Below are 17,051 nucleotides of genomic sequence, written 5' to 3' on the forward strand. Positions count from 1 at the left end.
AGAGGGGGGGTTCTACTAAGCAATATGGAATTGTTTTTAGAAGGTCAAACCAAGGATCTAAGACCCTTTGAAGTATAAAAAATATATATAAACCAATTATTTGATGAACATTTTTACCTGGCCTTACTGCTATTGGCCCATACAAAAGCATTGAATAACAGATAGTCCTTACTGCTATTAGCCCATACAAAAGCATTGAATAACAGATAGTCCTTAATGCTATTAGCCCAAGCAAAAGCATTGAATAACAGATAGGCCTTACCTTAAAGCAAAAGCATGCTATTAGCCCAAGCAAAAGCATTGAATAACAGATTCACTACGTGGAACAACAGATAGCCCCCCCAAAAATCAAAAGGAAGCTGGTTCTGAAGTGTCTGTCCTTTATCTGAACATTGTTTTGGCACTAAACAGTCTCCATATACACTATACCTCCATTAATATCTTCAACTGGTATCAGGGGACCTTCAGACAAGTCTAGTGAGGGCAGTGTCGTCCTAGAGCAAAACAACTGCCGTGTTCGTAGCATTTCCACAGAGGGGCCATAGTGTGTAGACCAAGCTGTTGGGATGCTACAGACAGAAGATGGCAGATCAGCTCTACCGACTTCAGACGAGTCCAAAGCAGCTTGTGGGGGTCATAGAGCAAAACTGAGAACACCATCTTGTTCGTGAGAGTCTCGTCTTTCCAACCCGTTTGGACGCTATAGACGATTTTGCGAGAAGACCAATTTTCGGAATGCCTCATGGTCTGACGAACAACACTCTAACTCTGTCAGCTTTCACGGCAGATATGGAAGTGAGTGGACAAAAACACATATCTCTAGCTTAAAATGACATGTTTCTATAGGGATTTGAGTATTATGCTAATTTAAAGGGATAGTTTACTAAAAATACAGATTAACAAGATTCTTCTGTGAACCATATTTCCCTTTTAGGTGACATTTTCCTTTTCTATGGCTTACTGTCGTCTAAGTAGTCCTCCTCCTCGTCCTCCTTTCTCAATCTTCGCTTGGTCTCCTCGTCGTAGATAAAACCCAGGATGTTGGCAGGACTCTCGCTGTCTGAGTGGCACAGCTCACTGAGACGCGTACCAATGGCCTGGGTGAGGAAGGCCAGGGACAGGCACACACACACACACACTATTAGCGCCTGTCTTCATACACAATCTCGGTCAGTAGAATCATTTGATAGTTGCTCATCCCATCAGAGAGTCACTCACATCTCCCCATTGACAGAAGTGCTTGGCTGCATTCCACTGGAGCTTCTGGTTCCTCTTGTTTCCTACCACGGGCGAGCGTCCCCGAGACAGACCCCGCTTGGTGATGTTCACGTGGTGACCCTTCATCCACTCGGGCCAGTTGCCACGGTTACAACGGTGGACGAAGCGGGCGCACTCCAGGAACAGGGAGGCTCTGGCAACCACGGGAGCTTCCTGTCGGACACCAGGAAGTACAGTAATGTCCTGTCAGATCACTGAAAGCTTACTTCAATCAATCCCATATTGCAATATTTACACATTTTTCCCTCTGTCAAATAACATTCCAGAACGGTTGAGTCTAGTAAACAAGGCTTATTTCTACCTGGTAGACTCCCCTCACAGGAGTATACAGCAGTTGATTGATCATTCATTCATTGACTAAGATGTGCTAGTATTGGAACAGATGAAATATGTGGAAAGTCTGGGGAATCCAGAGGACAGGATTGAAAAACACTGAATTAAACAAAGACCATGTGTAAACATTCACATAAGCGGTGTGATTTAACTCCAGCCTGAGACCACTGTATAACTGACCAGGTCGAGTGCAGCGGCCAGGATGGATGCGTCAGGGATGGTGCCTGGCTCGCAGCAGTTCAACAGGAACTGGAAGCGTTTCATGCCCTGGCGGATGGCCGTCAGGTTCACCACGTTCTTGTTCTTCATGGCCTCCTGGCTGGCCGCCAGGCGCTCCTGGAACCCCTGGGGCCCTGGTGGAGGAGGAAGGGAGCGGGAGAGAGAGAGGGGGAGGGTAGATGAGGTATGGGAAGGATGGGGAAGGGTAGATGAGAGAAAGAGAGGAGGGGAGAGGGAGAGGGAGAGGGGAGGGGCGGGATAGGAGGATAGGAGGAGATGAGAGAGAGAGAGGAGGGGGGAGAGGGAGGAGGGGCGGGATAGGAGGATAGGAGGAGATGAGAGAGAGAGAGAGAGAGAGAGAGGGGGAGGGAGGGAGGAAAAAGGGGAGGAAGGAGGAGGGGCGGGATAGGAGGATAGGAGGAGATGAGAGAGAGAGCAAGAGGAAGGGGGAGGGAGGAAAAGGGGAAGGAGGAGGGGCGGGATAGGAGGATAGGAGGAGATGAGAGAGAGAGCAAGAGGAAGGGGAGGGAGGAAAAGGGGAAGGAGGAGGGGCGGGATAGGAGGATAGGAGGAGATGAGAGAGAGAGCAAGAGGAAGGGGGAGGGAGGAAAAGGGGAAGGAGGAGGGGCGGGATAGGAGGATAGGAGGAGATGAGAGAGAGAGCAAGAGGAAGGGGGAGGGAGGAAAAGGGGAAGGAGGAGGGGCGGGATAGGAGGATAGGAGGAGATGAGAGAGAGAGCAAGAGGAAGGGGGAGGGAGGAAAAGGGGAAGGAGGAGGGGCGGGATAGGAGGATAGGAGGAGATGAGAGAGAGAGCAAGAGGAAGGGGGAGGGAGGAAAAGGGGGGAAGGAGGAGGGGCGGGATAGGAGGATAGGAGGAGATGAGAGAGAGAGCAAGAGGAAGGGGGAGGGAGGAAAAGGGGAAGGAGGAGGGGCGGGATAGGAGGATAGGAGGAGATGAGAGAGAGAGCAAGAAGAAGGGGGAGGGAGTAAAAGGGGAAGGAGGAGGGGCGGGATAGGAGGATAGGAGGAGATGAGAGAGAGAGCAAGAGGAAGGGGGAGGGAGGAAAAGGGGAAGGAGGAGGGGCGGGATAGGAGGATAGGAGGATAGGAGGAGATGAGAGAGAGAGCAAGAGGAAGGGGGAGGGAGGAAAAGGGGAAGGAGGAGGGGCGGGATAGGAGGATAGGAGGAGATGAGAGAGAGAGCAAGAGGAAGGGGGAGGGAGGAAAAGGGGAAGGAGGAGGGGCGGGATAGGAGGATAGGAGGAGATGAGAGAGAGAGCAAGAGGAAGGGGGAGGGAGGAAAAGGGGAAGGAGGAGGGGCGGGATAGGAGGATAGGAGGAGATGAGAGAGAGAGCAAGAGGAAGGGGGAGGGAGGAAGTGTTGGGGGAGAACAGAGAGACAGAGAGAGAAACAGCAGTAACAGAAAGAAAAGAGGTGAGTAGAGCAGACTAGGGCCATCTGGGGCCTGGACCTCTATTCTACTGCATAACTAGAGCCTGGAGGTTTTTCTGACCATCTGATCTAACCAGGAAAAACTCAGGGCTCTGGGCATTATCTTTGCGAGTGCTGGCATGAATGGCACACCCATATAGCAACATGATCACACAAAAGAACGAGAGAACAGACTATAGAACATAGCATGATTAGGTCGTGTCTGAATCCATTGAAGGAAAAGCACCATCGAGCCACTTAACAAACGAAGCTGGAGAGAAAGATGGACACACGGTCATTAAGCAAGGAAATGTGCAACATTCAACAAATATGATGACTTTGTTGTAATTCTTCATGGCAATATTTCATGATTTTGTGGGTTTCTGTCCATAATGGGATAAGTGGTTCAACGAAAACAAGACAGTTACAGCACCATGTGCTCCACATGTTGTGTTTGGAGTCTCAATATCTACCCCTCGTCTATCCCCCTCTCCTCTTCCCTGTCTTGTCTCTCTCTCCCTCCTTCTCCCTGTCTCTCTACCTGTCTGGTCCCTCTCTACCTCCTCCGTCTACCTGTCTTGTCCCTCTCTCCCTGCCTCTCTACCTGTCTTGTCCCTCTCTCCCTCCTTCTCCCGGTCTCTCTACCTGTCTGGTCCCTCTCTACCTCCTCCGTCTACCTGCTCTTGTCCCTCTCTCCCTGCCTCTCTACCTGTCTTGTCTCTCTCTCCCTCCTTCTCCCTCTACCTGTATTGTCTCTCTCTCCCTCCTTCTCCCTCTACCTGTCTTGTCTCTCTCTCCCTCCTTCTCCCTCTACCTGTCTTGTCTCTCTCTCCCTCCTTCTCCATATACCTGTCTTGTCCCTCTCTCCCTCCTTCTCCCGGTCCCTCTACCTGTCTTGTCTCTCTCTCTCCCTCCTTCTCCCTCTACCTGTCTGGTCCCTCTCTCCCTCCTTCTCCCGGTCTCTCTACCCGTCTTGTCTCTCTCTCCCTCCTTCTCCCGGTCTCTCTACCTGTCTGGTCCCTCTCTCCATCCTTCTCCCTGTCTCTCTACCTGTCTTGTCTCTCTCTCCCTCCTTCTCCCTCTACCTGTCTGGTCCCTCTCTCCCTCCTTCTCCCAGTCTCTCTACCTGTCTTGTCTCTCCCCCTCCTTCTCCCGGTCCCTCTACCTGTCTTGTCTCTCTCTCCCTCCTTCTCCCTCTACCTGTCTTGTCTCTCTCTCCCTCCTTCTCCCTCTACCTGTCTTGTCTCTCTCTCCCTCCTTCTCCCTCTACCTGTCTTGTCTCTCTCTCCCTCCTTCTCCATCTACCTGTCTTGTCCCTCTCTCCCTCCTTCTCCCGGTCCCTCTACCTGTCTTGTCTCTCTCTCTCCCTCCTTCTCCCTCTACCTGTCTGGTCCCTCTCTCCCTCCTTCTCCCGGTCTCTCTACCCGTCTTGTCTCTCTCTCCCTCCTTCTCCCGGTCTCTCTACCTGTCTGGTCCCTCTCTCCATCCTTCTCCCTGTCTCTCTACCTGTCTTGTCTCTCTCTCCCTCCTTCTCCCTCTACCTGTCTGGTCCCTCTCTCCCTCCTTCTCCCAGTCTCTCTACCTGTCTTGTCTCTCCCCTCCTTCTCCCGGTCCCTCTACCTGTCTTGTCTCTCTCTCCCTCCTTCTCCCTCTACCTGTCTGGTCCCTCTCTCCCTCCTTCTCCCGGTCTCTCTACCCGTCTTGTCTCTCTCTCCCTCCTTCTCCCGGTCTCTCTACCTGTCTGGTCCCTCTCTCCGTCTCTCTACCTGTCTGGTCCCTCTCTCCCTCCTTCTCCCGGTCTCTCTACCTGTCTGGTCCCTCTCTCCATCCTTCTCCCTGTCTCTCTACCTGTCTTGTCTCTCTCTCCCTCCTTCTCCCGGTCTCTCTACCTGTCTGGTCCCTCTCTCCTCCTCCGTCTACCTGTCTTGTCCCACTCTCCCTGCCTCTCTACCTGTCTTGTCCCTCTCTCCCTCCTTCTCCCGGTCTCTCTACCTTTCTGGTCCCTCTCTACCTCCTCCGTCTACCTGTCTTGTCCCTCTCTCCCTGCCTCTCTACCTGTCTTGTCTCTCTCTCCATCCTTCTCCCCCTACCTGTCTTGTCTCTCTCTCCCTCCTTCTCCCTCTACCTGTCTTGTCTCTCTCTCCCTCCTTCTCCCGGTCCCTCTACCTGTCTTGTCTCTCTCCCTCCTTCTCCCTCTACCTGTCTTGTCTCTCTCTCCCTCCTTCTCCATCTACCTGTCTTGTCTCTCTCTCCCTCCTTCTCCCTCTACCTGTCTTGTCTCTCTCTCCCCCTTCTCCCTCTACCTGTCTGGTCCCTCTCTCCCTCCTTCCCCAGTCTCTCTACCCGTCTTGTCTCTCTCTCCCTCCTTCTCCCGGTCTCTCTACCTGTCTGGTCCCTCTCTACCTCCTCCGTCTACCTGTCTTGTCCCACTCTCCCTGCCTCTCTACCTGTCTTGTCCCTCTCTCCCTCCTTCTCCCGGTCTCTCTACCTGTCTATTCCCTCTCTCCATCCTTCTCCCTGTCTCTCTACCTGTCTTGTCTCTCCCTCCTTCTCCCGGTCTCTCTACCTGTCTGGTCCCTCTCTCCCTCCTTCTCCCGTCTACCCGGTCCCTCTCTCCCTCCTTCTCCCGGTCTCTCTACCTGTCTGTCTCTCTCTCATCCTTCTCCCTGTCTCTCTACCTGTCATGTCTCTCTCTCCCTCCTTCCTTCTCCCGGTCCCTCTACCTGTCTCTCATATCCATGGGGACATTGGAGGTGTCCGTATGTGGCTAGATTGTGCCATGCTAGCAGAAGGACCATGGAGCTTCCTCTAGCCAGGAGAAGAGTTCAACATGGCTGCCATTAAACAGGGATGGAACAGACCCCGGGGACAAAAAAAACACCCAATGGGGTATAATAAGGGCCTGTCGGTGTGGGCACTGGGCAGAGGTGACAAGGAACTGTCCAGTGAGCTAAAATATGGGCATTTGCTTAAAAGGCTGATGGCTACTATAACTTTTGGAGATGTCCCCATGTTAGGGTATCATGTATGAGTCTAGGGCATCATGTAACAGTCTAGGGTATCATGTATGAGTCTAGGGCATCATGTAACAGTCTAGGGTATCATGTATGAGTCTAGGGCATCATGTATAAGTCTAGGGCATCATGTAACAGTCTAGGGTATCATGTATGAGTCTAGGGCATCATGTAACAGTCTAGGGTATCATGTATGAGTCTAGGGCATCATGTATGAGTCTAGGGCATCATGTATAAGTCTAGGGCATCATGTAACAGTCTAGGGTATCATGTATGAGTTTAGGGCATCATATATGAGTCTAGGGCATCATGTATCAGTCTAGGGCATCATGTATCAGTCTAGGGTATCATGTATCAGTCTAGGGCATCATGTATCAGTCTAGGGTATCATGTATGAGTCTAGGGCATCATATATGAGTCTAGGGCATCATGTATAGGGCTAGGGGTCTCCCCCTCAATCTGCCAGGGGCTTGCACAGGCAGTGGTCGACAAATACATACAAACACCACTAGCATGAAAGATGGCGGCAGAGTGTACAGATCACTGGACGCACAAGACAGGCCAACGGACAGACCATAGACAGACTACGGACGGAACAGGACAGTCAGGCACATACACACAGAGAGGCGGGCGGGGTGAGGGGGCGAGCGGGCGGGGGGTGATAGGGGACACCCCGGGGGTCTACCATCTTTCTCTTCTGTGTGGTGAAGCTTGGATGGGTTCCGCCTGCCAGACCGCCATTTACCGAGCCGCTTGAAGAAATTCTCCTCCTCGTCCCGGCCGTACTCCACGCCCCCCGCTCCCCCGCCGCCCTCTGACAGCTTCACGTTGCTGGTGAACTTCACCTGCAGGCAGGGGTGGTGGAGAGAGAAAAGACTGTCCACACCACCGGCAGTAGAACAACAAATATGTAGCATTAAAAATATAAATAAATATATATACAGAGATAACAAGTTGTAAACAAAAGATACACAAACCATCTAACTAGTCATTTTGTAATTTAAATAGATTTTCTTGTCTATCCCTTAGAAATGATCAAAATGCCCAGGTAACAATACAAGAGGACATGGTGTGCTCAGCTCAGTCGTGAGAAAAGGTTATACATCAGCCCATGGCTGTAAGACCAGGGCTCTCCAACCCTGTTCCCGGAGAGCTACCGTCCTGTAGGTTTTCACTCCAACCCTAATCTAGCACACCTGATTCTAATATTTAGCTGGTAGATAAGCTGAATCAGGTTAGTTACAACTGGGGTTGGAGCGAAACCCTACAGGATGGTATCTCCAGGAACAGGGTCGGAGAGCACTGAAGTAGACAGTTGTGAGAGACACGACCCCTTGTGGTCAGTAGGTGACCCCTGACCTTGGAGCTCTGGCGGATGAAGGAGAGTCGGTCCACAGAGCTGATGTCCAACAAGTCCTCCACCCCGTCGGTCAGCCCAGAGAGAGATGACCGCTTAAGCCAGTTACCTGCAAACACACCCCACCCCACCCAGGTCAGAGTAATGGAGGGATGGATGGAGGGAGGAAGGAGTGCAGAGGGGGTAAACATCACACTTATACATCGAGACATACACATACTGGCAGAAGATATACTGAATACACACACACACACACACACAGAGAAGCATAAACACAAATAAAAGTTATAATCCACACAAATGCAGACAGAATAGCATAAAACACTTGGTCATAGAACAAGGCACATAGGAGCAGTTGTACACAACAAACAAACCAAGAGCGTCTGTGAAGCATACACACACACACACACACACACATACACACACATACGTAAGACAGAGACGGTAATTGGAAGGTGAACAGTCCCACGGCATGCTAGGGACAAAAGGAATACAAAAGAAGACCATAAAGAGATTAAGTGAATTGTCTACTCATCACCCGTACAACAAAACATGATGTTAGACTACAGAAACATGAAGTTAGCCTACAGAAACATGTTAACCTACAGAAACATGACGTTAGCCTACAGAAACATGACGTTAGCCTACAGAAACATGATGTTAGCCTACAGAAACATGATGTTAGACTACAGAAACATGATGTTAGACCTACAGAAACATGACGTTAGCCAGAAACATGACAGAAGACATGATGTTAGACGTTAGCCTACAGAAACATGATGTTAGCCTACAGAAACATGACGAAACATGATGTTAGCCTACATGAAACATGAGTTAGCCTACAGAAACATGATGTTAGCCTACAGAAACATGATGTTAGCCTACAGAAACATGACGTTAGCCTACAGAAACATGATGTTAGCCTACAGAAACATGATGTTAGCCTACAGAAACATGAGAAACATGATGTTAGCCTACAGAAACATGAAACATGATTAGCCTACAGAAACATGATGTTAGCCTATAGAAACATGATGTTAGCCTACAGAAACATGACGTTAGCCTACAGAAACATGACGTTAGCCTACAGAAACATGATGTTAGCCTACAGAAACATGATGTTAGCCTACAGAAACATGATGTTAGCCTACAGAAACATGATGTTAGCCTACAGAAACATGATGTTAGCCTACAGAAACATGATGTTAGCCTACAGAAACATGATGTTAGCCTACAGAAACATGATGTTAGCCTACAGAAACATGATGTTAGCCTACAGAAACATGATGTTAGAGAGACATGATGTTAGAGAAACATGATGTTAGCCTACAGAAACATGATGTTAGCCTACAGAAACATGATGTTAGCCTACAGAAACATGATGTTAGCCTACAGAAACATGATGTTAGCCTACAGAAACATGATGTTAGACATGATGTTAGCCTACAGAAACATGTTAGCCTACAGAAACATGATGTTAGACTACAGAAACATGATGTTAGCCTACAGAAACATGATGTTAGCCTACAGAAACATGATGTTAGCCTACAGAAACATGATGTTAGCCTACAGAAACATGATGTTAGCCTACAGAAACATGATGTTAGCCTACAGAAACATGATGTTAGCCTACAGAAACATGACGTTAGCCTACAGAAACATGATGTTAGCCTACAGAAACATGACAATGTTAGCCTACAGAGCCTACAGAAACATGACGTTAGCCTACAGAAACATGATGTTAGCCTACAGAAACATGATGTTAGCCTACAGAAACATGATGTTAGCCTACAGAAACATGATGTTAGCCTACAGAAACATGATGTTAGCCTACAGAAACATGATGTTAGCCTACAGAAACATGATGTTAGCCTACAGAAACATGATGTTAGCCTACAGAAACATGATGTTAGAAACATGATGTTAGCCTACAGAAACATGATGTTAGCCTATAGAAACATGATGTTAGCCTACAGAAACATGATGTTAGCCTACAGAAACATGATGTTAGCCTACAGAAACATGACGTTAGCCTACAGAAACATGACGTTAGCCTACAGAAACATGATGTTAGCCTACAGAAACATGATGTTAGCCTACAGAAACATGATGTTAGCCTACAGAAACATGAAACATGATGTTAGCCTACAGAAACATGATGTTAGCCTACAGAAACATGATGTTAGCCTACAGAAACATGATGTTAGCCTACAGAAACATGATGTTAGCCTACAGAAACATGATGTTAGCCTACAGAAACATGATGTTAGACAGACAGATGTTAACATGAAACATGATGTTAGCCTACAGAAACATGATGTTAGCCTACAGAAACATGATGTTAGACAGAAACATGATGTTAGCCTACAGAAACATGATGTTAGACTACAGAAACATGATGTTAGCCAACAGAAACATGATGTTAGCCTACAGAAACATGATGTTAGCCTACAGAAACATGATGTTAGCCTACAGAAACATGATGTTAGACAACAGAAACATGATGTTAGCCTACAGAAACATGATGTTAGACAACAGAAACATGATGTTAGCCTACAGAAACATGATGTTAGACAACAGAAACATGATGTTAGCCTATAGAAACATGATGTTAGCCTACAGAAACATGATGTTAGCCTACAGAAACATGATGTTAGCCAGAAACATTGATGTTAGCCTACAGAAACATGATGTTAGCCTACAGAAACATGATGTTAGACAACAGAAACATGATGTTAGCCTATGAAACATGATGTTAGCCTACAGAAACATGATGTTAGCCTACATGATGTTAGCCTACAGAAACATGATGTTAGCCTACAGAAACATGATGTTAGCCTACAGAAACATGATGTTAGCCTAAACAGAAACATGATGTTTAGCCTACAGAAACATGATGTTAGCCTACAGAAACATGATGTTAGACAACAGAAACATGATGTTAGCCTACAGAGACATGATGTTAGCCTACAGAAACATGATGTTAGCCTACAGAAACATGATGTTAGCCTACAGAGACATGATGTTAGCCTACAGAAACATGATGTTAGACTACAGAAACATGATGTTAGCCTACAGAAACATGACGTTAGCCTACAGAAACATGACGTTAGCCTACAGAAACATGACGTTAGCCTACAGAAACATGTTAGCCTACAGAGACATGATGTTAGACAACAGAAACATGACGTTAGCCTACAGAAACATGATGTTAGCCTACAGAAACATGATGTTAGCCAACAGAAACATGATGTTAGACTACAGAAACATGATGTTAGCCTACAGAAACATGTTAGCCTACAGAGACATGATGTTAGACAACAGAAACATGACGTTAGCCTACAGAAACATGATGTTAGCCAACAGAAACATGATGTTAACCTACAGAGACATGATGTTAGCCTACAGAAACATGTTAGCCTACAGAAACATGACATTAGCCTACAGAATACAGAAACATAACGTTAGCCTACAGAAACATGACGTTAGCCTACCGAAGCATGAAGTTAGCATACAGAAACATGACATTTGCCTACACGCAAATCCTGTACATAGTAACACAAAGTTAGAGAGATGCAGCTACGAGTTCATCACAACACTAATGATCCAGTGACAAAGTTGCATTTTCAATTAATCATACATCGTGTCAGTAGTTAGGTTTCTATCCAATTGGCGACAGATTTTCATGCGAATGTTCAAAAATCTGCATACAAACAATTGGTCCAATATGCCCGATTTCCCATCAGATACAGTGCATTTACATAAGTCTTTAAATCAAATCAAACTTTATTTGTAACATGCACCTATTGGAGAATCTGTCCATAAGACAACTTTAAGCCGTGCACTCCACAGAGCTGATCTTTACAGAAGAGTGGCCAGAAAAAAGCCATTACTTAAAGACAAAAATAAGCAAACATGTTTGGTGTTCGCTAAAAGGCATGTGGGAGACTCCCTAAACAGATGGTAGAAGGTACTCTGGTCAGCCTTCTGGCCATCAAGGAAAACTCTATGTCTGGCGCATACCCAACAACTCTCATCACCCCGTGAATACCATCCCCACAGTGAAGCACGGTGGTGGCAGCATCATGATGTGGAGATGTTTTTCATTGGCAGGAACTGGGAAACTGGTCAGAATTGAAGGAATCATGGATGATGCTAAATACAGGGACATTCTTGAGGGGAACCTGTTTCAGTCTTCCAGAGAGTTGAGACTGGGACAGAGGTTCACCTTCCAGCATGACAATGACCTTACACATACTGCTAAAGCAACACTCAAGTGGTTTAAGGGGAAACATTTAAATGTCTTGAAATGGTCTAGTCAAAGCCCAGACCTCAATCCAATTGAAAATCTGTGGTATGACTTAAAGAGTGCTGTACACCAGCGGAACCCATCCAACTTGAAGGAGCTGGATCAGTTTTGCCTTGAAGAATGGGCAAAAATCCCAGTGGCTAGATGTGCCAAGTTTATAGAGACATACCCCAAGAGACTTGCAGCTGTAATTGCTGCAAAAGGTGGCTCTACAAAGTATTGACCTTGGGGGATGAATAGTTATGCACGCTCAAGTTCAGTTTTTTTGTCTTATTTACTGTTTGTTTCACAAAAAAAAAATATTTAGCATCTTCAAAGTGGTAGGCATGTTGTTTAAATCAAATGATTACAAACCCCCCAAAAATCTATTTTAATTCCAGGGCAACAAAATAGGAAAAATGCCGAGAGGGGTGAATACTTTTGCAAGCCACTGTAGGGATGAAGTGACTATGCATAGATAATAAACAACGAGTAGCAGCGATGTACAAAAGGGAGGGGGTCAATGTATATAGTCCGGTGGCGATTTGATTAATTGTTCAGCAGTCTTATAGCTTGGGGGTAGAAGCTGTTGAGGAGCCTTTTGGTCCTAGACTTGGTGCTCCGGTACTGCTTGTCATGTGGTAGCAGAGAAAACAGTCTATAACTTGGGTGACTGGAGTCACTGAAAATGTTATGGGCTTTCCAGAACCTTTACTCAATACTTTGTTGAAGCACATTTAGCAGCTATACAGCCTTGAGTCTTAAGTATGATGCTACAAGCTTGGCACACCTGTATTTCGGGAGTTTCTCCCATTCTTCTCTGCAGATTCTCTCAAGCTCTGTCAGGTTGGAAGGGGAGTATCGCTGCACAGCTGTTTTCAGGGCTCTTCAGAGATGCTTGATCGGGTTTAAGTCCAGGCTCTGGCTGGGCCACTCAAGGACATTCAGAGACTTGTCCCAAGCCACTCTTGTGTTGTCTTTGCTGTGTGCTTAGGGTCGTTGTCCTGTTGGAATTTGCACTCTGGAGCAAGTTTTCATCAAGGATCTTTCTGTAATTTGCTCCGTTCATCTTTCCCTTGATTCTGAATAGTCTCCCAGTCCCTGTCACTGAAAAACATCCCCACAGCTTGATGCTGCCACCACTATGCTTCACCGTAGGGATGGTATTGGCCAGGTGATGAGAGGTGCCTAGTTTCCTCCAGGCGTGACGCTTTGAGAATCTTGTTTGAGAATCTTGTTTCTCATGTTCTGAGAGTCCTTTAGGTGCCTTTTGGCAAACTCCAAGTGGGCTGTCATGTGCCTTTTACTGAGGAGTGGCTTCCGTCTGGCCACTCTACCATAAAGTCATGATTGGTGGAGTGTTGCTGAGATGGTTGTCCTTCTGGAAGGTTCTCCCATCTCCACAGAGGAACTCTGGAGCTCTTGGTGGTTCCAAACTTCTTCCATTTAAGATTGATGGAGGCCACTGTGTTCTTGGGGACCTTCAATGCTGTAGAAATGTTTTGGTACCCTTAACTAGATCTATGCCTCGACACAATCCTGTCTCGGTGCTCTTCGGACAATTCCTTCGACCTCATGGCTTGGTTTTTGCTCTGACATACACTGTCAACCATGTTATATAGACAGGTGTGTGCCTTTCCAAATCATGTCCAATCAATTGTAATTACCACATGTGGACTTTACCACAGAGACTTCATCTGAAGGATGATCAATGGAAACAGGATTCATCTGAGCTCAATTTCGAGTCTCAGAGCAAAGGGTCTGAATACTTATGTAAATAAGTATTTAATAAGTATTTAAGTTTTTAATTTTTAATAAATGTACAAACATTTCCAAAAACCTGTTTTCGCTTCGTCATTCTTGTGTACCGAAGTTTCCATCGCATTTTCAAATCTACTGATGGTTTTCACAAAAAGTATTGCGTTATATGAGCCCACTATTGTATTGGCACATGTGTGCACATATAGCCTACATGATGAGATTATTATGATCAAAAGAGCAAGATTATTTTTAATTGTCAAAAGACAGCAAAGCGTTGATGATCATGTCACCAAAATAAGACCCTCGATATTTAGTGGAAAGGAGCATCAAGCTCATCACTGTGCACATTCACCACCCTGTGAAGTTCATCATAACTTATTTAATCTGTAACCTAATAAACTGCTTGCTTTCCCGACTAGTCGTAGTGGGAGGATGTCACACATGTCATCGTGTGACTCCAAGTTTACTTCAATATTATGGTTATTATGTATGCACACATGACTGTAAGTCACTTTGGATAAAAGCGTCTGCTAAATGGCATATATTATTATTATTATTATTATATCAATATTTGCGCATAATAGCATTTCCACCGACACTTCTCGCATAATTCATTTTACCGACAAAAACATCCCACCCTGTCTAGCGTATTTTGTTTTGTTGACATTTGGAAAGTTTACCGAAAAAAAATCCCATCAGGCCCGTCATGATCCTTAGAGGATGACATCACTAGAATTAATCATCATTTCTATAGATGGACACAGGGTGGAGCTGTGGTACTGTGGGGGCACTGCCACCTACCGATGGGCAGCTTGAGCTTCTTGCGCAGGGAGATGCGTCGGGAGCGTGAGCGGGTGCGTCGGTCCGTGGTGGTGCCCGAGTGGGCGGTGGTGCACTCCGACGTGTCCTGCTCTGATAGGCTGCTGGTGTCGCTGGCAGCACTCTGTGACTTGAACATCTTCCTCCAGAAGTCCTTCTTGCCCAGCAGAGCCCCCCGGAATCTGTTCATCACTGGGGAGGGATGGAGGTAAGAGAGAAAGAGAGACAGAGGACAGACAGAGGAGACAGAGACACAGAGACAGAGACAGAGAGACAGACAGAGACAGAGACAGACAGACAGACAGACAGACAGACAGACAGACAGACAGACAGACAGACAGACAGACAGACAGACAGACAGACAGACAGACAGACAGACAGACAGACAGACAGACAGACAGACAGACAGACAGACAGACAGACAGACAGACAGACAGACAGACAGACAGACAGACAGACAGACAGACAGACAGACAGACAGACAGACAGAGAACACAATGACTAAATAGTTCTCATCAAACATACATTTTGTGGGGCGTACATTCATGCACAGTACCAGTCAAAAGTTTGGACACACCTACTCGTTTAAGGGTTTTCTTTATTTTTACTATTGTATACATTGTAGAATAATAGTGAAGACATCAAAACTATGAAATAACACATATGGAATCATGTAGTAACCAAAAAAGTGTTAAACAAATCAAAATATATTTTCTTCAAAGTAGCCACCCTTTGCCTCGATGACAGCTTTGCATACTCTTGTAGAATGAGTGAGTGTGTCCAAACCTTTGACTGGTACTGTTTATGTGTCTATCTGTGATTGTGTGTGTGTGTGTGTGTGTGTGTGTGTGTGTGTGTGTGTGTGTGTGTGTGTGTGTGTGTGTGTGTGTGTGTGTGTGTGTGTGTGTGTGTGTGTGTGTGTGTGTGTGTGTGTGTGTGTGTGTGTGTGTGTGTGTGTGTTAACTATTCTTGTTGGGACCAGAAGTCCCAACAAGAAAAGTAAACAAAAAAATTGACAACTGGGGATATTCTGTTGGTCCCTACAGGTCAAATGCTATTTCTAGGGGATTAAAAATTATAATTAGTGTTAGGGTTAGAATTACATTAAGGGTTAGGAGCTAGGGTTAGTTTTAGGGTTAGGGGCTAGGGTTAGTTTTAGGGTTAGGGGCTAGGGTTAGTTTTAGGGTTAGGGGCTAGGGTTAGTTTTAGGGTTAGGGGCTAGGGTTAGTTTTAGGGTTAGGAGCTAGGGTTAGTTTTAGGGTTAGGAGCTAGGGTTATTTTTAGGATTAGGAGCTAGGGTTAGGGGTTAGGAGCTTTAATTTTAGGATTAGGAGCTAGGGTTAGTTTTAGGGTTAGGAGCTTTAGGATTAGCTAGGGTTAGTTTTAGGATTAGGAGCTAGGGTTAGTTTTAGGGTTAGGAGCTTTATTTTTAGGATTAGGAGCTAGGGTTAGTTTTAGGGTTTTTAGGATTAGTTAGGAGCTAGGGTTAGTTTTAGGATTAGGGGCTAGGGTTAGTTTTAGGATTATGAGCTAGGGTTAGTTTTAGGATTAGGAGCTAGGGTTAGTTTTAGGATTATGAGCTAGGGTTAGTTTTAGGATTAGGAGCTAGGGTTAGTTTTAGGGTTAGGGGCTAGGGTTAGTTTTAGGGTTAGGGGCTAGGGTTAGTTTTAGGGTTAGGAGCTAGGGTTAGTTTTAGGATTAGGAGCTAGGGTTAGTTTTAGGGTTAGGAGCTAGGGTTAATTTTAGGATTAGGAGCTAGGGTTAGTTTTAGGGTTAGGAGCTAGGGTTAATTTTTAGGATTAGGAGCTAGGGTTAGTTTTAGGGTTAGGAGCTAGGGTTATTTTTAGGATTAGGAGCTAGGGTTAGTTTTAGGGTTAGTTAGTTTTAGCTAGGGTTAATTTTAGGATTAGGAGCTAGGGTTAGTTTTTTTAGGGTTAGGAGCTAGGGTTAATTTTAGGATTAGGATTAGGAGCTAGGGTTAGTTTTAGGGTTAGGAGCTAGGGTTATTTTTAGGATTAGGAGCTAGGGTTAGTTTTAGGGTTAGGAGCTAGGGTTATTTTTAGGATTAGGAGCTAGGGTTAGTTTTAGGGTTAGGAGCTAGGGTTATTTTTAGGATTAGGAGCTAGGGTTAGTTTTAGGGTTAGGAGCTAGGGTTAGTTTTAGGATTATGAGCTAGGGTTAGTTTTAGGGTTAGTTTTAGGGTTAGGAGCTAGGGTTAGTTTTAGGATTATGAGCTAGGGTTAGTTTTAGGATTAGGAGCTAGGGTTTTAGTTTTTAGGGTTATGAGCTAGGGTTAGTTTTAGGATTTAGGGGTTAGCTTAGGGTTAGGAGCTAGGGTAGTTTTAGGGTTTTAGGGTTTAGGGTTAGGATTAGCTAGGGTTAGTTTTAGGGTTAGAGCTAGGGTTAGTTTTAGGATTAGGAGCTAGGGTTAGTTTTAGGGTTAGGGATTAGGAGCTAGGGTTAGTTTTAGGATTATGAGCTAGGGTTAGTTTTAGGGTTAGGAGCTAGGGTTAGTTTTAGGATTAGGAGCTAGGGTTAGTTATGTGTA

The 17,051-nt window shown here is 45.9% G+C and overlaps 1 protein-coding gene across 1 annotated transcript in view; it reads right to left on the reverse strand.

Moving 5' to 3' along the window:
* LOC124010734 (protein unc-80 homolog) overlaps positions 1 to 17,051 on the reverse strand; it is an 80,292-nt gene that overhangs the window by 54,546 nt on the left and 8,695 nt on the right. Inside the window, 7 exon segments of the mRNA XM_046323378.1 lie at positions 962 to 1,097; positions 1,219 to 1,431; positions 1,792 to 1,964; positions 7,024 to 7,123; positions 7,638 to 7,744; positions 14,486 to 14,681; positions 14,683 to 14,695. Coding sequence (XP_046179334.1) covers positions 962 to 1,097; positions 1,219 to 1,431; positions 1,792 to 1,964; positions 7,024 to 7,123; positions 7,638 to 7,744; positions 14,486 to 14,681; positions 14,683 to 14,695 — 938 coding nt within the window.

The sequence above is a fragment of the Oncorhynchus gorbuscha genome, linkage group LG23 (genome assembly GCF_021184085.1).
Source record: "Oncorhynchus gorbuscha isolate QuinsamMale2020 ecotype Even-year linkage group LG23, OgorEven_v1.0, whole genome shotgun sequence".
NCBI classification, from domain to species: domain Eukaryota; kingdom Metazoa; phylum Chordata; class Actinopteri; order Salmoniformes; family Salmonidae; genus Oncorhynchus; species Oncorhynchus gorbuscha.